The 24,212-nt window shown below is 42.6% G+C and overlaps 3 protein-coding genes across 7 annotated transcripts in view; 2 read left to right on the top strand and 1 right to left on the bottom strand.

The window, feature by feature from the left end:
• The window catches only part of pcmt1 (protein-L-isoaspartate (D-aspartate) O-methyltransferase), a 30,444-nt gene extending 26,632 nt beyond the window's left edge, over positions 1-3,812 (bottom strand). For 2 of the 4 annotated variants that reach the window (XM_062977565.1, XM_062977557.1), the window contains exon 1: positions 3,528-3,812. In XM_062977565.1, the coding sequence (XP_062833635.1) occupies positions 3,528-3,801 (274 nt within the window). In that variant the 5' untranslated portion in view covers positions 3,802-3,812. The remainder of the gene's footprint in view (positions 1-3,527) is intronic. The other 2 variants (XM_016995880.2, XM_062977581.1) reach the window with 2 other exon arrangements.
• A 5,858-nt stretch (positions 3,813-9,670) lies between these two features.
• Positions 9,671-18,736, top strand: nup43 (nucleoporin 43). Its single transcript, XM_003224674.4, has 8 exons — positions 9,671-11,782; positions 12,922-13,044; positions 13,231-13,308; positions 14,716-14,884; positions 15,572-15,707; positions 15,853-16,004; positions 16,951-17,073; positions 17,589-18,736. The coding sequence occupies exons 1-8, from the start codon at positions 11,585-11,587 to the stop codon at positions 17,783-17,785; spliced, it is 1,176 nt and encodes a 391-aa protein (XP_003224722.2). The 5' UTR covers positions 9,671-11,584; the 3' UTR covers positions 17,786-18,736.
• Positions 18,737-23,699: 4,963 nt separating this feature from the next.
• Positions 23,700-24,212, top strand: part of lats1 (large tumor suppressor kinase 1) — a 30,118-nt gene continuing 29,605 nt past the window's right edge. Inside the window, exon 1 of one of the 2 annotated variants that reach the window (XR_010005011.1) lies at positions 23,700-23,966. The gene's annotated coding sequence lies outside the window, so the exon portion shown is untranslated. The remainder of the gene's footprint in view (positions 23,967-24,212) is intronic. The other variant, XM_062977461.1, reaches the window with a different exon arrangement.

Here is a 24,212-nt window from a genome sequence, read left to right on the forward strand (position 1 = left end):
TAATGGTTTTCTATATATTGCCTAACAAAAACCCAACAGACTATGGTCCCTTACCCTTGAAACTCAGTCAACTGGAATATATCACTATCCCTCCCCCCCTTTCTGTCGAGCTTCCTTATTATGGCAACTGTACTGAAAGATTGGGGGGGGGGGGCTTCCCGGCAACCCAAGATCAGGACACAGCTGGAGGGAGGAGAGTCCCCCCAAGAGGGTTGCATAAGAGCTGGCGAAAGAAGGGCAGCTACCGCATGCTCCCAGCGCCATTCAAACGCCACATGGAAAGTGAAATGTGCCTGAAGGTGGAAAATCTGGAAGGCGGGGGGCTTTGGAGAGCCAGGGAGTCAGGAGTGGCTGGAAAATTACAGTGGTGCCGCCCGGCAGCGGGAGATAAGCAGAGGGACTCCACGAGAGGAGGACTTGTTTTCCCCTTCCTGCCTGCCTGCCTGCCTGCTCTCTTTCCGAAAAAGCTACATGGGAAACGAGTTGATGGCTGCCACTAATAATGGGTCCCTTCCCCTTCAAAAAAAGACAGAGAGCCACTCCTGCCTCAGAAGGAACCCTTTTGTGACCCTGTATCAAACTCAAGGGCCGCAGCCTGTATTCCCCCACTCACAATAACATTTGATGTTGGCCCTCCAGATGCTGGGGGACCAATCTTTGACCAGGTTGCTGTGAGTTTTCCAAGCTCCATGGCCATGTTCTAAAGCATTCCTTCCTGACGTTTTGCCCACATCTATGGCGGGCATCCACACAGATTGTGAGGTCTGTTAGAAACTAGACAAGTGGGGTTTATATATTTGTGGAATGTCCAGGGTAGGAGAAAGAACTCTTGTCTGTTGGAGGCAGGTGTGAATGTTGCAGCTGGTCACCTTGATTAGCATTTAATGGCCTTGCAGCTTCAAAGCCTAGCTGCTTCTTGCCTGGGGGAATGTTTTGTTGGGAGGTATTAACTGGTCCTGATTATTTCTTGTCTGGAATTCCTCTGTTTTCTGAGTGTTGTTCTTTATTTACTGTACTGATTTTAGAGTTCTTTAATACTGGTAGCCAGACTGTTCATTTTCATGCTTTCCTCCTTTCTGTTGAAATTGTCCACATGCTTGTAGATTTCAGTGGCTTCTCTGTGTAGTCTGACATCGTGGTTGTTAGAGTTGTCCAGAATGTCTGTGTTCTCAAATAACATGAAAGAATCAGGGCCAGCTAACACCTCCCAACCAAGGATTCTCCAGGCAGGAAGCAGCCATACTTTGAAGCTGCAAGACCATTTAATGCTAACCAAGGTGACCAATTGCACCATTCACACTTGTCTCAAGCAGACAAGAGTTATTTCTCCCACCTTGGACATTATTCCACAGATATATAAACCCACTTGCCTGGTTTCCAACAGACCTCACATACTTTGTGGATGCCTGCTATAGATGTGGGCGAAACATCAGGAGCTTTATGGAGCATACCATGCCTCTCCTAACGCAGCTCCACTGGCTTCCGACAAGCTTCTGGGCCCAATTCAAAGTGCAGATGATTACCTATAAAGCCCTATACACTTCGGGTCCAACTTATATTCGAGACCACATGTCCTTCTATGAACCGGCACGAGCATTGAGATCTACTGGAGAGGCCCTTCCTTTGGTACCACCACTACGGTTGGTGGGGATGAGAGAGAGGGCCTTCTCGGTAGTTGCTCCCCGGCTCTGGAATTCCATACCTACAGAAATTAGACTTGCCCACACCCTTCTAACCTTTCAGACAAATTTAAAAACATGGCTCTTCCAACAGGTCTACGTGATTCTGGACAGCCCAATGATCAGATCGTGCCACTCTGCACTTTGTTATTGCTGATAATTAGCTTATTCACAGGTTTTACTGCATTTTAGGAAATTTTATATGTCTTATATTTTACTGGGATTTTATGTACAATGTTGCTTTGAATCTCCCTCTATGAACTAGTTTGTATAATAAGATTTTCCAGGAAGGTCCTGCTCTCGGCCCCACCAGCCTCACAGGTGCATCTGGTGGGGATGAGGGACAGGGCCTTCTCAGTGGTGGCCCCATGGCTGTGGCACCCCCTCCTGAGTGAGATAAGGTCAGCCCCCTCCCTCCTGACCTTCAGGAGACAGCTAAAGACTTGGCTGTGGAACCAGGTGTTTGGCCTATCATAGGGATATTTAAGTTAAAGTGAAAGTTGAATGTGCAATGACCCAGGACTGTTTATGGACAATGACTATGTCTTTGTGTGATATATGATGCTATTTTATGTGATGTGTTTAGTAATGTGTAATGCTTTATTAGGGGAGGGTCAACTTTGATTGTTTTTTAATTGAGAGCATGGAATTGTTGCCAACACTGTGAACTGCCCTGATTCCCTTTCGGAGTTGAGAAGCGAGGGATATAAATACAGCACATAAATAAACAAACTTATATTATATATTTTATTTTTTTACTTGTATACTGTGTATTGTAGTTTAGATGCAGCACTTGGGAGTGCTCTGTGAGCCGCCCTGAGTCCACTGAGCTATGGCAGTTAAAGTGGAGTCAAAGTGCATTAATTCTACACCGTAGATGCACCCTAAGCCATGTTGAGACCCACTGAATTACTGCAATTAATCAAGCCCCACTGGTTTCAGTGAGTCTCAGCATCATCACCATCTTGCAAACCCTAGACGGTGGTGGGGTACAAATTATTATTATTATTATTATTATTGGAACATGGTTATACAGGCTGGAAAACTCACAGCAACCTATTGATTCTGGCCATGAAAGCCTTCAACAACACATTGTCCTTTGACTCTTTCCCCACAGCCTCAGAGACACAAGGGTTTCAGGGCTGCAATTCCCATTATCCCTCGTCTGCATGATGGGTCACCAAAAGCGAGGCGAGTTTTCATTCAGTAACCCAACGTGGGTAAAAATAAAAATAATAAAAATAAAAAAGGTTAAGAGCCCCGACCACTATATAAAATATATGTATATTTGGCTCTCTGTATGCATGAATTCCCCCGTCCATGGATTTCATGGATTGAAGGCATCCATAACACCAACGCTGATGGGTCCCTGGATGAAAAGGAGCTTGGTGCCCCTGCTGTAGTAGTGCCTGCGCGTGCGCCCTTTCCCCCCTCGCGCTTCCGCTTTACCCAGCGTTCGATCCATCTCCAACGTCCGCCCAGTGACAATTGCCTCCATGGCAAGGACCGACGACGCAACAGCTATTCCCTAGCGACGGTTTCTTTTTTGGGGGGGCGGGGGGAGAGGAATGGCGAGTGAGAGAAGTGCGCGCGCGCGGGGTGTGTATGTGTGTGCGTGCGTGCGCGCGCGATTGGCCTATGAATGGCCTGCGCGTGCCCTAGCCCCTCCCTCCCCCTCTCAGTCTCCCACTCCCTTGTTTCTTCCTTGCCTCTTCTCTCTGACTCCCTCCCTCCCTCCCTCCCCCGCCCCCTTGAGGAGGCCGGCGCGCAGACACCCACACATAGAGATCCATGTATACTGTATACAAGCGGTCGGGCGCGCGCTTGCTGTCTCGCTCGCTCACTCACTGCGGAGGTTGTGGATGAGCTCGGAGTGGCTGGCGCCTCCTGACTTCCAGGCCATGGCGAGGCAGATTCTGCGGAGCAGGTAGAGAGCCGCCTTCAGCGCCGCGACTGCGCACAGGAGCTTGCCCAGGAAGGACACAACCTCCAGCGCCGAGACAGGCGCCGCCTCCTCCTCCGCCGCCGCCGCCCTCCCTCCCCTCCTCGCCGCTGCTGCTGTTACCGCCGCGCGCCCGCCGGAGGGAGGGGCCGCTCCCTCGTCCCCCCGCGCGCTCCACATTCTCAACGGCCGTCGCCGGGCACCCGCCGCTGCCGCCAGTGTGCGCAGGCGCGGTGGGTTGCGCGGAAGGGGCTGGCGGGGAAGCACAGAGCGGGGGGCGCCTTCGCTGACCAAAAGAGGGGCGGGAAGGAGAAGAGTTGAAGTGGCGGGAGGGAGGGACTGAATCCGCTTGAGTCTTTGAAGGGGGCCATGTGGCTGGCTCTTTTTTTCCTAGCTAAATATGGGGGTTGCCCCCCCCCCCAAACTAATGTATGCAGCTAGGAGTAGCTAAAGTGTACTGTCGAAGGCTTTCATGGCCGGAATCATTGGGTTGCTGTGAGTCTTTCGGGCAGTATGGCCATGTTCCAGAAGCTTTCTCTCCTGACGTTTCGCCTACATCTGTGGCAGGTATCCTCAGAGGTTGTGAGGTATGTTGGAAACTAGGCAAGGGAAGTTTATCTATCTGTGGAAGGTCCAATGTGGGAGAAAGAACTCTTGTCTGTTGGAGGCAGGTGTGGGTGTTGCAATTAATCACCTTGATTACCATTTGATGGCCCTGTGGCCTCAAGGCCTGGCTTTTTCCGGTCTGGGAGAATCCTTTGTTTGGATGTGTTAGCTGTCCCTGATAGTACGCTGTCCCTGCTGTGAAAGCTTCTGGAACCTGGCCATGTAGCCCAAAACACTCACAGCAACCCAGTAGCTAAAGTGGTTATTGGGAGTCTCAACCCTTTCTGTCCCAGATGTAGAGACCACATAGGCACTTCGCCTTTAGAGAAAAAAAAAAATTACCATAACCTAAATGTTGAATTAAATGATAATTTTATACAAACTGTTCAAATGGTTGCCACTATGCAGTGGAAACAGAGTTGCAAATCTTATTTTAAAAAATTATTATCCTGTATACAGAGAGCCCCCCCCCCCCCCCCGGTGGCTCAGCAAGTTAAACCGCTGAGCTGCTGAACTTGCTGACCAAAAGGTCGGCGGTTCAAATCTGGGGAGCGGGGTAAGCTCCCATTGTTAGGCCCAGCTTCTGCCAACCTAGCAGTTCGAAAACATGCAAATGTGAGTAGATCAATAGATACCGCTCTGGCGGGAAAGTAACGGTGCTCCATGCAGTCATACCGGCATTGACATGGTATAATATGGGGAGCATATTTGTGGTACTGCATGAAAGGCTTCTCAAAGTATCACCCGGGGAACTCAGGAAAGATCCTTTAAGTCTGGCCAGTAGGAAACAAGTGCAACATATGGCCAATGGATACTCCACCACAGACATCAGAAGAGCTGCAAGGCCAAGAACAAGCCATGAGAGTAAAGATAAAGATCCACCCAAAGGAAAAGTGTTCTCACCATACATCAAGGGAACCACTGACCACATAAGGAAGATGATGAAGAAACACAACCTACAAACTATCTACAGACCCACTAAGAAAATCCAACAAATGCTACATTCAGCGAAGGACAGGAGGGATCCTCTCACCTCTGCAGGAATCTACTAATTCAACCAGAGAAGTCAGCCATAGCAGAGCGCTTGGTGAACCAACCTGGACAGAGCATATTATTTAAGAACAGAGAAATGCTGGTCCACTCTAACAACCACCATGTCAGACTACACAGAGAAGCCATTGAAATCCACAAGCATCTGGACAATTTCAACAGAAAAGAGGAAACCATGAAAATGAACATAATTTGGCTGCCAGTATTAAAAAACTTGAAAATCAGGACAGTAACTAAAGAACAACACTCAGAAAACAGAGGAATTCCAGACATGGATCAATCAGAGCCAACTAATACCTCCCAACAAAGGATTTCCCCAGGCAAGAGGCAGCCAGGCTTTGAAACTGCAAGGCTTGTCAATGCTAATCAAGCTGGCCAATTGCCACATTCATACTTATCTCAAGCAGACAAGAGTTCTTTCTCCCACCCTGAACATTCCACAGATATATGAATCCCACTTGCCTAGTTTCCAACAAACTTCACAATTTCTGAGGATGCCTGCCATAGATGTGGGCAAAACGTCAGGAGAGAATGCTTCTGGAACATGGCCATACAGCTAGGAAAACTCACAGCAATCCAAGTACAGCATACTTGCCTCTATGTATCTGTAGAGAACAACGTATCCTCAAATGGAAACTACATATACTGTACCATTATTTGTTCACGTCTAATGCTCACCTTTTTGGGCAAAATTACCTTGCCAAAATTAGGGTGTGCATACAATTTGTGTAATAAAGTAATCTTAGTGCTGAGCCAAAGCAAAATGGGCATTCTTCTTTTGTGGGATGTCATCTCTAATTTAATGCTGTGTGATTCTGGGCTTTGTAGTTTGGTGAAGCATCTGCATCCTTTGGCAGAAAAGGCTCAAGACCTTGTCAAAGTACAGCCCCCTGGATGCCATAGCATTGAGCCAAGGCAATTAAAGGGGATTCCTTCTGCAGCACAGATCAACCCCAGAGCTTTCTTTCCCATTGCTGGAAACTTTGGTGCTGTGACACTTGTTTTTAAAGAAGGAATTCTAAGCAGGCAGCACCTGTAATGGTCAAATTATACTTTTTGTCGCTACACATCACATTCGGCAGCAAATGCCTTTTTTTTGGGGGGGGGGGGGGTTGAAAATTGAAGTGTGCATTAGATCTGATGATGCATTAGACTTGAGTAAATAATTAGACTCCACTGGACTCCCAGACAGTCTATATTTAACTAGAGTTGGAAAACATCCCCCAAAGGGCATCTAGTTCAACCCCTTAAGCCAGGCAGGAATGCATAATCAAAGGACTCCAGTCTGTTCAAAAACCTCCAGAGAGGTTTAATCACTACAGAAGTGGAGTGCTCGTACTGTTCAAGTGTAGATACTGTTTAAACTTTTATAATTTGCACAATTTGCTGAATAAGTTGCAGTAGTTATCACTGAAATTGATACATTTCTAATTAAGAAAACATCTGGAACAAAATAGATAATATTTTTTCCAATCTAAGGAAAAACAAATGGCAAAAGTCTTCCAAATACCATTAAAATTAGATACAGAAGAACATCTGGTTAAAGATTGTATGGTTCAATGGTCAAAGAATTCTGGTCACAATATTTATTTTAAAAAGTGGGAACAGATGTGGAAAACAAAGATTAGATATATACGATGGATTTAAAAAACTACAAGATGATGTATAGATGGCACTAGAAAAACTAGCAAAGATGGAACAAAAAGTAAAAAAAATGTTTGTTGGAAATGTCAACAAAAAGAAGGAACTTATAACCATATATGATGGACATGACCTAAAGCCAAAAAAATATAGATAAGAACATTTAAAAGAACTTAAAATTAGGGTACCATTAGAGCCAGAACCATTTCTGTTGAGATTTACAAATGCAACATTACCCCCCAAATTTGAAACATTTTTTTACACATGGTGACTGCAGCAAGGATTGCCTATGCCCATTATTGGAAGCAAGATGAAATCCCCACTCAAGATCTATGAATTACAAAAATGATGGATCTGACATAGATGGACAAATCGACAATGCAGTCGCCAAATCCTCCCAAATTTAAAGAGTGGCAGCCTTTTATTGACTTTTTAAAAGAAGAGAAGAAAAAAACATTGGGTTTTTCACATAAATAACTGCAGATCATTATTACATAGATGTAAGAACAAAAAAAGCAATTAGTGACAAGAATAAGAGGATCCCCAATGATATCCAAGGAATCCCGAAAAGTTAATTTACCAGAAATAAGAAGATAACGTGATAAAAAGTTAGATGATGATGATGATGATGATAATTAAGACTGCAGAGACAGGCCAGGGAGTATTTGGAAGTGCCCTTTATTTTACATTTCTTAACTATTCTATCTTCTTTGCTTCAATACACTTTACACCTGTTATTCTTCTGTCTTAGACTAGATAAGATTTTTTCATCTTTTAATATCATATAAACCTTTTTTGCATTAGATAACTATGTAAGAAGACAATAATGTTTAAAATGTTCTTATTTATACTCACCCTCTTCATACCTTATCAATAAAATCATATTAGAAAAAAAAGAAAATCTGCTGACAATAATGTTTGTGATGAACCACATGGAGTGGCTATAAAAAATGAACAAGAATCAGCTCTAGGACTTAAGTGTCAAGGAAAAAATTGCAAACCTCATTCATACAGTAAATGTTTAATATAATATAATTGATATAATATATACTGTATGAAATTCTTAGAAGGGGTTGGTTTAACCTCTAGTAAAATTGAATGAGCTTGTCATAAAAAGATGCATGTCTAAAAAGCGTATCACCAGCATGAAATGTTTAGAAAACTCTGATTTACAGATAGCAAAGTGCTATCAAAAATGACATGTTTCTGGTATTGAAGTTCTGTGCACCTTGACATGAGAGTAATCCTGGTCACTGTATATTTTCTTCCAAATTGTATATTGTATATTAGCTGTGCCCGGCCACGCGTTGCTGTGGCGAAGTATGGTGGTATGGGAAATAAAGTATTGAGGAATTGGTGGTAGTGAAGGTAAAGGGTAAAGGTTTTCTCCTGACATTGTCCAGTTGTGTCCGACTGCACACTGAAGTGGATTATACGGCAGTGTGGAGTCAAGATAATCCAGTTCAAAGCAGATAATATAAGATTATAAATGGGTTATATAGCTATGTGGAAGGGCCTTGAATCTACACTGCCATATAATCCAGTGCAAATTAGATAATCTGTGGAAGAAGCCTAAGTGAGGCAGCAATTGGATAACAACAATGATTCCTTTCCCTCTCATTAGGACTTTATTTTTCTTTTCTCTTTGTTGTATCAACCTTGAGGCGTGGATGATGGGTTGTGTTGTCAAATTTCGAGGTTGGGGGCCCTGTTGTTTTGTTGGTCGCCGTGATGCCATCACTCTTTTATATATATAGATAGAAGGTCCATGACTCAATGCCTAGCATTTTGAGGGTCTGAGTTTCATATCGCCAATCAAAAGGGATTAGACAGTGTGCCCTAAGAAGAGTTTATACTTGTGCTTCTAGAGAGCTTGTATTGCAAAATAATTCTTCCAAATCTTAACTCTTCTTTGTTGTTGTGTTTCTAAAGATGATTTTAGATTTATGGTTACCCTAAAACTATCACGGGATTTTATGAGGCCAGGAGTGTGTGTGACTTGCTTGAGGTTACCCAATAGGTTTTCATAGCTGAGTGAAGATTTAAATCCTGTTCTCCAGTTGTAGGCCAATGCTCAAACCACTATGCTACACCAACTTCTAACCCTTTTCTTACCACATTACATTTCATAATTGCCTCATCATGCTGATGCAAGCAAATCTACATTTCTCATTCATATGTACTTCCTTTTCTTTCTCTGAACTGTGGAAATACATAAACCTGTCACCTTATGTATTTCAGTAAATTTCGAAGATGTGTCAAGTAGTGAAAAACATGAAGCAAAGCTGCAACCTTAGGGTAGCCAAAGGATATATGCTGTTTTTCCATCTTTCCCATGCTACAGCAGAAAAATGTCCAAAGAGCTAACTAGGCACAGTTATTTGTTTAAGCTTGCCTAAGGAAACCCTACAGAATTCAAGCAACTTGGAAAAATAAAGAATCTAGTAGCATCTTTAAAACATAAATCTGTTAGTCTTAAAAGTGGAAAAGTCAATAAACCTTCTGTAAACACCAGAGGTGCAGAGTTTATTACCATGGCCTACAGGAGTACAACTTTCCTTATCTAAACTAAAATTAATGCAGTTTGACACAAATTTAACTGATACAGCTCCATGCTATGGGATAATGGGAGTTGCAGTTTTACAAGGCCATTAGCTTCCTCTGCCAGAGTTCTAGTTTCTCACTAAACTATATATATAATAATAGTAATAATAATAATAATAATAATAATAATAATAATAATTTTCTTAAACCAGACCAGGTTCAAAGCCATTGGTCGTTTTAGACCCATTTATACAACCATATCATGTAGTTTGAAACTTATATGGTCAGTGTAGCCTCGTATAATGCAGATTACCATAGCTTTCTTTCCTTTTCCTAACTCTTTCCTACGGCTTCACTGCTTTTGCACTTTGCCCTTAATTTGCTGCAACTGAAGTAAGCCTGAGGCCCCACCTACACGGGCCCTAAAACCCAAAAGAAAGAGGGATAAAAAGGGGTGGTCGGAAAACGCAGACCGAAAATGTGCACTTGATTGTGGGACTGCATAAAAAGTACATGATAAAAAGGTTAGAATGTGCTGCTACAGAGCACTTTATATCCCAGCGCTCCCAAAAAAAAAAAAACTTCCTCATGGTCTGCTGGTGTAGACTGCTCCAACACTTGTCCTCATTTTAGAATCCCAATGAGGGATGTAAAGAGATGGAGCCATTGACACACAGGTGGCTAAATGGAAGCATAAGAGGAACTCGAGAACTCTCTCCGACCATTCCCTTCTTTTCATATTTCTGAAAGGAACAGCTTGAATTTACACAGCATGGCAGGCGAGTGACCCCAAAGGGAAACAGGGTTCAAGAGGGCTGACTTAAAGGCTCCAGGAAGGTGAGGAGAGATGATGACAAGAAATCTGCTTGTGTGCACTTTGTTATATCCACATCAGCACATGGGTGCTCAGAAGCATTGGCAAAATGCTTATGAGGTGTAGAGCATCTCAGAGAGTCATTAAGAAGAAGAAAAAAGAAAAGAAAACTGGTGGATGTCCTGTATCTGTTGTGGTTCCCTTCCGCATTAGCCAAACCTTTCTGAACATGAGACCATTTCCCGAGACTAATGATTCCATGTGTGGACTCTCTTTAAGGTACCAGGATTTTTAATCTCACTTCCTTACTCTGGATTAAGTGGCTGTCTGGAAGGGCCTTGAGTTGAAGAAGGAGAGAAACCCCTTTTAATAGATGCAGGAAACATGTGACAACATAGGAATAAATGGGACCCTGCGTACCAAATTTGGATGGATATTAGTATGCCATGAAGGCCTTTGCCATTCCCAAGAAGCTCCCTTATTCATCCCACTTGTTAGTCAGTGGCCCGGTCTACACTGCCATATAATTCCGTTTCAGAATGCAGATTAACTACATTGAACTGGATTATATAGCAGTGTAGGCTCATAAAATCCAGCTTGGTGTGGTTCAATCTGTATTATATGAGTGCACACTAACCATTAGGTATAACATAGTTCAAACTGGATTATATGGCAGTGTAGGTGGGGCCTCTGTTCTCCTTGTCCAGAAACAGATTTTATTTCTTGACCTTCTCTTCTTCTCCTTTGTGGCTCCTCCAACACCTCCTTCCTAATTCGTTTCCCCTCTACATTTCACGTTCAGTATTCCATAGTATTCCATAGAGGTGAGTCATGCCAGGTAAAGTGCATGAAACCTACAGTGTAGACGCAGCCCTTGTTGTTTTGGCCTTTCCGAATAGCGTTGTCGAAGGATTTCATAGCCAGAATCACAGGGTTGCTGTGAGTTTTCCATGCTGTATGGCCATGCTCCAGAAGCATTCTCTCCTAACGTTTCGCCCACATCTATGGCAGGCATCCTCAGAGGTTGTGAGGAATGTTGGAAACTAGACAAGTGGGGTTAATATATCTGTAGAATGTCCATGGTGGGAGAAAGAACTCTTGTCTGTTTGAGGCAGGCGTGAATGTTGCAGTTGGCCACCTTGATTAGTATTAAATGGTCTTGCAGGTTCAAGGTCTGTCATCTTACTGCTTGGGGAATCCTTTGTTGACTTTTCGAAAAATCTTAATGGGGGAAATACCAATACCTTCTTCGACTGAAGAGAATATTGTCCTTTGTGGGATGTCGTCTCACGTGGTGCTAGCCGCCCAATGGGAAAGGGGAGCGTGAAAGCCGGAGGCGGGTCTGGGCTGCGGCGGGAAGGAAGGAAGGAGCCCTTGCGGCGAAGCATGGAGGAGGTTTTGGCCCGGTACGTCTCCCAGAAAGTCAGCAAGACCCGCTGGCGGCCCCTGCCCCCCGCCGCCCTCCAGCCCCCGGAGGTCTTCGCCACGGGATCCTGGGACAACGAGGTAAGGCCTTGGAGGAGGTGGAACTTGGCAAGGCCATTGGAGAGATCTGACCCTCACCAAACTACAACTCCCATCGAGTTGTGGCAGTTAAAGTGGAACCTATGCATTAATTCTGTAATATAGAACAGGCATGGGGAAACTTCACCCTCCAGGTGTTTTGGACTCCAACTCCCACAATTCCTTACAGTCGGCTAACACCTCCTAACAAAGGACTTCCCCAGGCAAGAAGCAGCCAGGCTTTGAAGCTGCAAGGCTATTCAGTGCTAATCAAGGTGACCAATTGCAACATTCACACCTGCCTCAAACAGAAGAGAGTTCTTTCTTCCACCCTGGACATTCCACAGATATATAAACCCCACTTGCCTAGTTTCCAACAGACCTCACAACCTTGGAGGATGCCTGCCATAGATGTGGGCAAAACATCGGGAGAGAATGCTTCTGGAACACAGCCATACAGCCTCCGGGTATACAGCTTATAGCAACCCAGCTGGTAGGCTGTTAGGAATTGTTGGAGTCCAAAACATCTGTAGGGCGGTCATTTGCCCATGACTGATTTAGACAGCTCCCCAGATGTTTTAAAGCCATAGTTTCTGTTAACTTTGACCCATAGTTGTGCTGTTTGAGAACAGGATTCCAAGCTGTGGGAATTTAGTTGCAAGCATCACATTGCCTCCCATAAATTTCTGTTGGAATTCATACATCAGTCTGTTGACAATGCAGCAACTGTGTTTAGTTTTGTAATTATTGTAGTGGTATACACCAAATTCGCCATTCCAAATGTACATTCAGAACAACTCTCTTTTTAGATTAGGTGATTATGATATAGTAGTCATGCCGGCCACATAACCTTGGAGGTCTTTACGGGCAACGCTGCCTCTTCAGCTTAGAAATGGAGATCAATACCAACCCCCAGAGTTGCATATGACTAGACTTAATGTTGGGGAAAATCCTTTATCTTTACTTTACTAGCTATGCTGAAATGTTTTGAGACATTTTCTTAGTGTGGCTTCTTGAAATGATGGTATAATTGATGGTTTTTGATAGACTGCAAACTAATGAATAGGTTCATATGCAATAACTTTTTCTTATTCTGGTCATTTTTATTTTTTATATTTCTCTCTTTTTTGGTAATTTTATAGGAAAATAAGGTGTCCATTTGGTCTGTTGGTGACTTGGGAAGTTTGAGCTCAAATGGAGAATATAACGCAGAACCACATCTTTTGTGTGATATTCAACATAGTGGCGATGTTATGGATATGCAGGTAAAAGGCTATAAAATGACTTTAAAACTTTCCAAGCACTGTTATTGATGTCACAAAAGTTGCACAATATTGTGAGAGTAATAATAATGCAAAACTTTCTCTGTTTGGGAAACCTATAAATGGGACACTGGTTCTGTTTGATACTCTATTTAAATATGAATTCATATCTGAATATTTTGTCCTCAGTTTTTGGACCAGGAAAGAATTGTAGCTGCTTCATCCACTGGAAGTGTGACTGTTTTCCGGCACCATCAAAATAATCAGGTAACTTGATCAGGTGTGCTTTCATCTATTCTGTCTGTTGTACAAAAAATTACCTGACTCTCAAGAATACATAAGGCAGAAAAAAGTTGGTTTGTGGGCAAGGTGATCAGGTAGATTGTGACAGATCAGAGCAAGATGCTCTTAGATTAAATAGCTTTTCCAGATCTATTTCAGTTGCTACTTAGCCTTAGTCTGCTGAATAAAATTGCCTCCATCTCCCCACCACCACCACCACCACCGGGGAGACAATAACAATGTGACCCCATTCATTTTTCTGCAGCACTCAGTAGTGTTAATTGCCATTGGTCATGTTATCTTTTTTGAGAAGTTGGATGTAGGAGATGCATTTTTTCAGTGGTTTTGTTTGTATTTACATGGCTATTTCCTAGGTTGAGGTTCCTCTGGGCTCTATTTTCTTTATTATACTGCATTGCTCAGGAAACATAGAACACTGTCAAATAAATTAGTTGATCTGCCCAATATTGTGAACACTAACTGGCAGCAACCCTGCAGGTGCGTTTTTCTCCCAGCCTTATCTGGAAATACCTGTTGGCCTCTATTCAAGTACTAATCATTCCTAACTATGCTAAGCTTCTGAGATTAGGCAACATTTGTGTGAAACTGTTGAGTGAGGTCATCTAGAGATTTAAAGTGATTTAAAGATGACGTCCAGCTCCATTTCCTTTTTCATCAGTGGATGCGTTTAATCAGTGGCTGGCTGCAAGACTGAATTAGGGCCAGCACAGGTTGAACATCCCTTATCCAGAAATCTGAAATCCAGATTCCAAAATAATTTTCATGTGTAGCTAAGATGGTGACACCTTTGTTTTCTGATGCTTCCGTGTACATGCACTTTGTTTCATGAACAACATTATTAAAAAAAGTTCTGTATAAAGTTACCTTCAGGTTGTGTGCATAAGATTTATGTGACACATAAATGAATTAATGTTTAGATTGGGGTTCCATCTAAATGTTGTGAATACAACAGATATTTCAAAATCTGAAAAAATCTGAAACACTTCTGATCCCAAGCATTTTTGACAAAGGATACTTAATCTATATTAAATTAAGTCAAGATAAGTCAGAGGTACTGCTTTGGGGCTGTATGTTCAGGTTGCTACTCTAAGTGATTATTCTGATAGTTTGTGGGGCTGTCTTTGTCATTAGGAATATAAACATTTGCACACAGGTCATCTTTAACCACCTTAGACTGAGATTCCAGCTACAAGGTACCCCAGGCCATTTTGGCAGGTCCCATGGGGTCCCACATTCTCCTCTTTAAATTCAGGCAGGGAGGAAATACTGGTGTTCATGACTCCCTTTTTCTCTCAACATCTCTCTCTTTTAAGCCCCAGTCATTACATTTTCCACATGGCTATTTTTCATTTGTTATTTTTTGTTTTTCAGACTCTATCTGTAAGCCAGAAATGGGAAAATGCACATTTCTATGACCCATCTCATGGAAATGCACCCTGCACTGGGATTGTCTGCAACAGCCCTGAAATTTTTACAGTTGGTGAAGATGGGAGAATAAATGTTTTCACAGCGGACCGGAAGGAAGCTGTGCGTACTGTAGGTAGGCAAGTTAAGGTGCCTGTACTAAAGTCCTAAACTATTGTACCAACATAGTGTTGTAACTTTCAGTGCAGAACCCCTTAAACGCAGGATAAAAAATGAAATCATTTGTATTTGCCTGGGAAGTTATTGTAGCATGCCCGAAGTAGCAATATTTAAAGTAAAATTTAAATGACACCAATAATATGAAAAATAACAACACTATTTTTAACATGGTGGATCAGGGCATGGGTCTCCCACTTTATCTCTTTGTTGTAGTACTGAATGTTCTTTGCCAGATGTCTGTAAACAGTATCCAGTTAGAGTTCCTTAGAGCAGTGGTTCTTAATGTTTGGGTCCCCAGGTGTTTTGGCCTACAACTCCCAGATATCCCAGTCAGTTTACCAGCTGTTAGGATTTCTGAGTGTTGAAGGCCAAAACATCTAGGGACCCACAGGTTGAGAACTACTGCCTTAGAGAGTACTATCAGTTCCCAAAGTTATAAACAGTCTTATCTAATAGGTAAATCAACATCAGCATTCCCCTTAAGAGTCTCTTAAACTTTGGACTCTGAATTTTCAAAATGTATATGGCACATAGTTGGCATAACCTTACAGTTGCTTATTAGATAACAATTTTATTTACTTCACTAGTTCTAGCATGCTTTAAATCAAAAGGACTGATTTGAGTGTCTCTTTTAATTTCTCAGACAATGCTGACAGCAGCACACTTCATGCAGTGACTCGACTCCGCACAACAGAAATCCTGACAGTCAATTCCATTGGTCAGCTAAAAATATGGGATTTCAGACAGCAAGGAAATGAGCCTTCACAAATATTTTCATTGTAAGCACTTCATTTTGAGCTAAACGGCACTGTCAGAGCCAAATGTCACACTGTAACTATGGTATGAGACAGTTTATTCAGCTAGGGCTCTAGCTATGGTTTTTGTGTATTTTCCATCAAAATATGTCTTGCTCTCTTTGTGCAGGACGGGGGAAAGGATTCCACTGCACTGTGTAGATAGACATCCCAGCCAACAGCACATTGTAGCCACTGGTAGCCAAGATGGTATGTTGAGTATCTGGGATGTGAGACAAGGTGACATACCGGTTTCCTTGCTGAATGCTCATGAAGCAGAATGTAAGTAACTAAATAGATTTAATTCTTGAATTTTTGATGACATGACCACTATCTGTAAAGCATTCCATATGTGTAAGAAAAATCCCCAGTGCTCCGTAAAGCCCCTTAATTAGGCAGTCTGTACTTGCCTTTTATATTCTCAGACCCAGCCAACTGGAAACTAAACAGCAAGTCAGGCAAAGTGTCTGCCCTCAGAAGATACTTTCTGTATCAATGCCTATTGATGGTGCTGAAAACAAGTTAACAGTCTTAGAAACAGAGAATCACAAGACAGTGGGCTACCTCAAGAGTGTTAGATTTATAATATCTATAATAGAAATATAATATTACTTGGGAGCAGGGTTATGGCAGAGAAATTAAAATACAGTACTATTTGCAAAAATGCTCTCAATTGACAAGCAACTTGACTGGATTGAGAAGCAATGGAAAATAAAGTATTGACAGTTGCAAGAGAATTCACACCAATGTACAGAATAAGGTTAGGAAACTAGAGTGGTCAAGAGACGCAGGTTCTCTACTGGGGGCACATTGGCTGAAAAAAAGGACAAGACCAGAAGAAGTCTGCAAGTCCATTTTAGATTTTAGAGATTTTGTATCATTTACTGTTAAATGATGCAAGGAGGCAGGAGACTACTTAAAAAAGGAAATTGCTATTCCTAGAGATTCCATGACGATACCTTTCACTCAAGGTGAAAATAGCTTCACAGGCTTCCTTGTGTGTAGAGGGTGAAAATACTCAACATTCACTGCAAGAGAGGTTTCAGCTAGAAAGTATCAGGTGTATTGCATCCCGGCCTCTTGGGTTTTATTAGCTTATCTTACAAGAGCCAGTGGAAGGATACTGCTTCCCTCTAGCAACAAAATATTGAATTGTTAAGTTATCAACTGAGAATCTGTCTACATTACAAACTACAAAAATAAGCTTGCCATATATTTTTTTGTTTAGTGTGGGAAGTGCACTTTCATCCTTCCAATCCTGATCACTTGTTCACATGTTCAGAGGATGGAACTCTATGGCATTGGGATGCTTCTGCTGATGTGTCTGAAAGAAAATCTTATCTTCATACAGGTAAACCTTATTTAAGCTTCTAAGCAATTGAACAAGCATATATGATAGCATTGGCAAGAGATTTCTTGCCATCCTCTTTTAGCACAGTATTTTTTTAACTTGGCATGTTAGCTTGGTTTCCATCATTATATGCCTCTTGACAAATGTGAAAATAAAACTTTATGTGATCTATAATTTAATGTGATATAGTGCTTTGAGTGTTGGACTCTAACTCAAGACTAGGGTTTAAATTCCTGCTCAGACAAAGAAACCTACTCCATCTGTACTTGTGGGGTGAGGAACCTAAAAGTGATACCTACTTAATATTTAAATATTTTCTTTTGCACTAACTTTTCATGAAGCAAGAAGATAATGGGTTAATAGTTCTGGAGGTATATAGTATAGAGGTTATATTCCTGGCACATTAGTGACAATACTTTAAGGATGTTTAAGTATAAATTGCATGTGCTTGTCTTAACATTTAATCTGCAAAATATGCAGTTGTGATTATAACTATTTTTGTGTTTTGTTTTTAGGTGGGAGAAGTACTACATTTTTGCCTCAGTCTCAGTCTGTGATAAGTGCATGGTTAAGGAACGATCCTACTAGAGAAATCACAAATTTAATTTCAAATCCTACACTGTCTGTTAATAGTTTAGATGTCTTAGGATCATGTCTTGTATATGGAACTGATGCAGAATCTATCTATGTTAAGAAGAACTTCTTTGCATAGTTATTTTCAGCTGTAACTTGAAACTTTAGCTTCACAATACTGAAATTCATGTTATTTTATGTCAATTAATCCATGTTACTGCATTAGTTCTTTGATCTAATTCTTGCATAAAGTAAACCGTAAATAGTTCATTATTGTTCATAGATTGATTATCCCTATTTCCCAGAAGTTTACCAATGCTCAAAACTACAACAAAGCATAAAGTGACCACGTCAGCAGTATGAACTATACTGTATTGTATGTTAACCGTAATGGCAATAGATCAACATTCTAAGCAAATTTTGTTTTCATAACATTTTGATAAATAAAAACGCAACATACTGTATTTAAGAGACTTTTCGGCAATGTTAGAAGAAAATATCACCTAGCAAAGGAGAACAGAAATCAGATCATTATGTATAACATTATTTTATTTATTTATTTCACTAAAGCAGAGGTGAGGAAATATGTTAATCATCTATACCCATTATCCTTTTAATACTGACCAGATTGGGAACTGGAACCCAGTGTCCAGGGAATCTCAACTTCTCTATTCCTGCAGTAAACAATGAAACAACATTCAGCCTATAATATATTTCATTAGAGAACCAGCATTGTGTTGTGGTTTGGCTGGAGGCAAGAGTTCAATTTTTTGCTTGGCCATAGAAACTCACTGGGTAGAAACCCACATACTCTCAGCCCCAGAAACCCCATTATATAGTTGTCATAAGGCAGAAACATTGTGAAGGCATACATCATCAACATTTCTATTATCATCCTGGTACTAAGAGTTTTTACTTGATGGTAAATCTCATGGACTTTCAGTCTGCTTGATTTCAGGGTCAATATGCTGAGATTTAACCAGCTTCCTGTATTAATTTTTAAAATCTGTTTGTCAAGCTCTTCATTCCCAGATTTTTTGCATTGCTATAAGAAAACTTTTCCTATTTTTATTAAATTATAATCACTAGATATGTTTTCTTTTATTGGTCTCAGAGAGCTTTAATGAGCAAACTAAAACTTGCGTCTTACTTGCCTGAGACACGTCAGGAGAACACTTGTGAAATAATGTGCCTGCTCAGCCCTGGAAAATGAAAAATATCTCGAAAGCAAATGCAAAAGTAATAAAAAAGCAATCGACTTGCCTGTAGTATTTCGGAAAAAGCTGCTGCAAACCACCAATAAGAATGTGTTGGCAGTCATGTTTACATGCCCCATAAATGCGGAGGGAGCCAGTGCAATTTACAATCACCTACACACACATCCACACAATACTAGAATGCCAGCATTGATACAGAATCAGTGTGGACTAGTGGTTACAATGTTGGAACAAGACTGGAAAGAATGAAGTTTGAATCCCTTCAAGGGACCAATATTACGGTTTATGAGGATAAAAACTTTTTTCCCATGTCAGGAGTGACCTGAGAAACCGCAAGTCGCTTCTGGTGTAAAAGAATTGGCTGTCTGCAAGGACATTGCCCAGGGGACGCCCAGATGTTTTGATGTTTTACCTTTTGGAAGGCTTCTTTCATGTCCCCACATGGAGCTGGAGCTGATAGAGGGAGCTTATCCACACTCTCCCCAGGTTGGATTTGAACTGGCAACCTTCAGGTCAGCAACCCAACCTTCAAGTCATCAGTCCTGCCGGCACAAGGGTTTAATCCACTGCACCACCGGGGTGAAAAACTACCTTGAGTTGCTTGGTAGGATAGGGAAAGGGATAATAACATCTCTTTACTAACTGCAGTGGTTCACTGCACAGCAGAGATAAGCAAACTACATGAAAACTTCAGGCGTTTTTGAGCCCTACTCCAATCCTTCTTGTTAAGAAAAAGTAATGAAACATTTAAGCCAGTATCAAGTATATTTAGTGCTATCACAAGCAGAAAATGCTCACTTGTATGCATATTGTGAAGATTGCAGTATTTTTATTTTGCATATGTAAACACGGGAATTGTTCCCTGATCTTACTGATTGTCTCACAAATAAATGTTCCTACTAAGCAGTTCCTACCATTTTGTGTGAATAAAGCTTAATCTTGAAACACATTTCACACATTTCCAGAAGATAAAACTTCTGCCTGTCCTTGTTTCCCAGAGCTTTCATATTTTTCACAGGGAAGATCTGTACGAGAATGTTGGCCTAGGGTTTTTCCAGATCTGTCCAGGTCCCATCTACACTGGCATATAATGCTGTTTAACTGCATTGAACTGGATTATATGGCAGTGTAGACTTATATAATCAATGCCATTAAACTACATTCTGAAACCATTATATGGCAGTGTTGCTGGGGTGTCAGCTTTAATTCCTCTGGGTATATCTCAGCTCCCTTATCCCTTTTCTCCTCCACTTGACTGCATCATATACTGTAGTTAAAGAATTCTAAATCATCAGAAAAGTGTGCTATCTGCTTCTCTGTCTGGAGTCTTATCTGTAGCCAGAGCATACTAGAGCAAGAAAAACATAGGCCTATCTACCACACAGTAACAGTAAAGCAGGGGTCCCCAAACTAAGGCCCATGGGCCGGATGTGGCCCTCCCAGGTAATTTTCCTGGCCCCCACCCTGTTTTAGACTTAGGCTTGCCCAAAGTCTGAAATGACTTGAAGGCACACAACAACCTAATTAACTTGACTATCTCATTAGCTGGAAGCAGTCTCACACTTCCCATTGAAATCCTGATAGGTTTATGCTGGTTAAAATTGTTTATTTTTAAATACATTGTTCTTTTGTTGTTTTTTTCTTTTTCACTACAAATAAGACATGTGCAGTGTCCATAGGAATTGGTTCGGTTTTTTGGGGTTTTTTTTTTCAAATGATAACTTGGCCCCTCAACAGTCTGAAGGATTGTGGACCAGCCCTCTGCTTAAAAAGTTTGAGAACCCCTGCAGTAAAGAATTATCTTTTGGCTAAGCGGAAACTTTTAATGTACTTCATTTGGCCCAAGCCCTGGAAGGGGAAGACTAAATGCAGAACTAATGCCTAGAGAGAAAAGGAAAATTAATAGACCCACAGGGTATTCTAGTTACTGCTATTGATTAGTTACTGGTCCTCATTTCTGATTGCTACAGAACAAGGTATAAAATGTGAACTATATCAGGGGGGAAATGAAGGAAAGAAAAAATAGTGTCTCATTGCTAGAGAACATAGTCCCAAACCATAATGAACACCAAGTGTTAGTAAAAGAACTTGTAGAAAAATGCTGCTCCTGGCATCCACTGAAACAGGTGTTCCTTGTTATAGCAGAGTGCTTGGACTATGTTAGTATAGTTTACCTGTACTGCTTTGCTGCATTGGGGTGGCGGGGGGGAGGGGGGGGGACAGGCCAACCCTGAAGTTTTTGCAACAAAATAAAATATTCAGATATAGTAAAAGTGGTTGCCAGCATGGGATAGGGGTTTGAGCATTGGAATATGACTTGAGATCAGGATTTGTATTCCTGCTCAGCCATGAAGCCCACAGGGTGACTTTGGGAAAGTCATACTCTCTCGGCCTCAGGAAGGCAATGACAAATCTCTGAATAAATCTTGCCAAGAAAAACATGTATGGTAAGTTAGCTTTAGGGTCACTTTGGGTCAAAATGACATGAAGGCACACAAAACAACAAAGATATGACAGTTATAATTGTATATTGCAGCGATTATTCCTCATTGTCAGGTATATAGGGTAGTCTGTCCTGGCACTTGCCCTTGAGATGAATATGGGGAATACTCTGGAGTGTACCTAGAGTCCGGAGAAGTGCCTAGAAGTGTTAGCAAGGGGCCCAAAACTCGAGATTTTTTTTTAATTGGGGGCAAAGTTCCCCACCTGTCTATAGTCATCTCGCACAAATTTCTCTTGGTTGGGTTGCAGAGAAGAGAGCCAAGTTATCTGACATTGGGTCAGCATATATAGCAGTGTTACAATGGTGGTTCCTCAACCATCTGCTCGGTCCTTGAGCTCCTGGAAAGAATTGGACCCAGTGAATAGGATGCCAGTTCTGAATTTTGGATGGCTGGAGAATCAACAAGGTACCAACATCGCAACAACTCTGCCGCAGGCCCCTCTTGCTTGCAAGCAGTGAAGGGGGCTGCCAGAAACTACTGCTGACAGGATGGCCTTAAGAACAGACATGGGCCAGCTGACTCATGCCCATAACAAGCTCCTGCGACAAGTAACTTCCAGGAAGTGGGGCCAGCAATAACAGAATGAATATGGAGAGGGAGCAGCAAGTTATTTTTTACAGCCCCTTTCCTCTCTTAATCATATTACTTCTGCCCAGTTTTTGGAGAAAATGTCACAGGATTGCTGAGTTTTTCGGGCTGTATGGCCATTTTCCAGAAGCATTCCCTCCTGACGTTTCACCCACATCTATGGCAGGCATCCTCAGAAGTTGAGAAGTTGGCAACACACCCTGATGTGTTACCATCCTGCTGGGAGGCTTCTCTCATGCCCCCGCAAGTTAGAGCTGACAGATGGGAGCTCACCCTGTCTCGCAGATTTGAACTGGCAGTCTTCGGGTCAGCAATCTAGCTGCCACAAGGGTTTAACCCATTGCGCCACCGCGGCTCGTTGGGACGTGTTAACTGGCCCTGATCATTTCATGCCTAGAATTTCCATTTTCTGAGTGTTGTTCTTTATTTGCTGTCCTGGTTTTAGAGGGTTTTTTTAAATACTGTTAGCCAGATTTTGTTCATTTTCATGGTTTCCTCCTTTCTGTTGAAATTGTCCACATGCTTGTGGGTTTCAATGGCTTCTCTGTGTAGCCCGACATGGTAGTAGAGTAGTAGAGAAGCAAGTTGGTAGATCTATATGGGCAAGTGAGTGCTACTAATTATGAAAAAGGCCTAGGATTTTGGAAGTTTGCACACTTTTGTGGCCTGATAATGGTATTATATATTACATAATTAGGAAATTTGGTGTGCTTCCCCCCAATCTTGTTATCTGTGGCAGTTTTCATGATGCACTTGAGTTTGTCCTATTATTCACTTGAATTTTCTCTACCAGAGTCGACTAGCATTTCTGTATTCTCAAATAACATGCTGTGTCCAGGTTGGTTCATCGAGTGCTCTGCTATGGCTGACTTCTCTGGTTGAGTTACCCTGCAGTGCCTTTTATATTCCTTGATTCATGTTTGGGCAATGCTACGTTTGGTGGTCTCTATGTAGACTTGTCCACAGCTGCATGGTATACAGTAGACTCCTGCAGAGGTGAGAGGATCCCTCCTGTTCTTCCTTACCAGAGTGGTCCAGCATTTCTGTGTTCTCAAATAATATACTGTGTCCAGGTTAGTTCGAGTGCTCTGCTATGGTTGACTTCTCGGGTTGAGTTAGTCTGCAGAGCCTTTCATGTTCCTTGATTCGTGTCTGGGCAACCTTGCGTTTGGTGGACTTGTCCACAGCTGCATGGTGTACGGTAGACTCCTGCAGAGGTGAGAGAGAGGATCTCTGTCTTCTCCTTTGCTGAACGCAGCATTTGTTGGATTTTCTTAGTGGGTCTGTAGACAGCTTGTAGGTTGTGCTTCTTCATAAGCTTCCCTATGTGGTCAGTGGTTCCCTTGATGTATTGTAGGAATTTCTGTGTAGAAGGCCCCTAGAAATTACTCAACTACTGGAACTCTTTGAAATCCAGGATGCCATAGCAAGGCGGTGACTGGAGTCAAATCAGGCCTGGTCCAACTTGGGCATTCCCTCCAGGTCTTTTGGCCTTCGACTCCCACCATTCCTAACAGCCTCAGGCCCCTTCCTTTTTCCCCCTCAGCCAAGGGGCCTGAGGCTGTCAGGAATGGTGGGAGTCGAAGGCCAAAAGACCTGGTGGGAAGGCCCAAGTTGGGCCATGCCTGAGTCAAGCTGCACTCATCCTACCATCTCTGAGGCGGCGCCTGAATGAACGCTTTCTTCTTCGAAAGGGAGGGGGGAGAGGAAAGAAACGCGCAGAGGAAGCCGGGAGAAAGGTTTTCATATCCGGGAACCTGAGGCGAGAGAGAGGCCCACCGACAAAATGGCAGCCCGGAACTGAACCCCGCAAAGAGGGAGGGGAGAGGGGGGGAGAGAGGAAGAGCTGGCGAGGGGAGGAACGAGACGCCGCTGCCAATGCTGCTGCCATAGCGCTGGGGTCCGAAGCCTCGTACACGCCGCCGACGCCTCCTTCCTCCGAGGAGCCCCCGACGCCGTGGCCTTGTCCCCGCCTCGCTTTCTCTCTCTCTGCTCCTCTCCGGCAAAGCAGGTGAGCGGCAAAGGGCTGGCTCGCGCTCCGCCTCGGGGGAAAGGCCCTCGGGAAAGGCCCCGCGCGCGACACGCCTCGGCCTACGACGCGGCAACGTCGGGACAAAAACCGCTCCCCCACGTGTACTTAGAGAGTATCTGTGAGGGCCCTTCCACGCAGGCCTATATCCAAGAATATCCAGGCAGAAAATCCCACGTTATCCGAGTGTGGACTCAGATAACCTAGTTCAAAGCAGATATTGTGGGA

The sequence above is a fragment of the Anolis carolinensis genome, chromosome 1 (assembly GCF_035594765.1).
Source record: "Anolis carolinensis isolate JA03-04 chromosome 1, rAnoCar3.1.pri, whole genome shotgun sequence".
Taxonomy (NCBI): domain Eukaryota; kingdom Metazoa; phylum Chordata; class Lepidosauria; order Squamata; family Dactyloidae; genus Anolis; species Anolis carolinensis.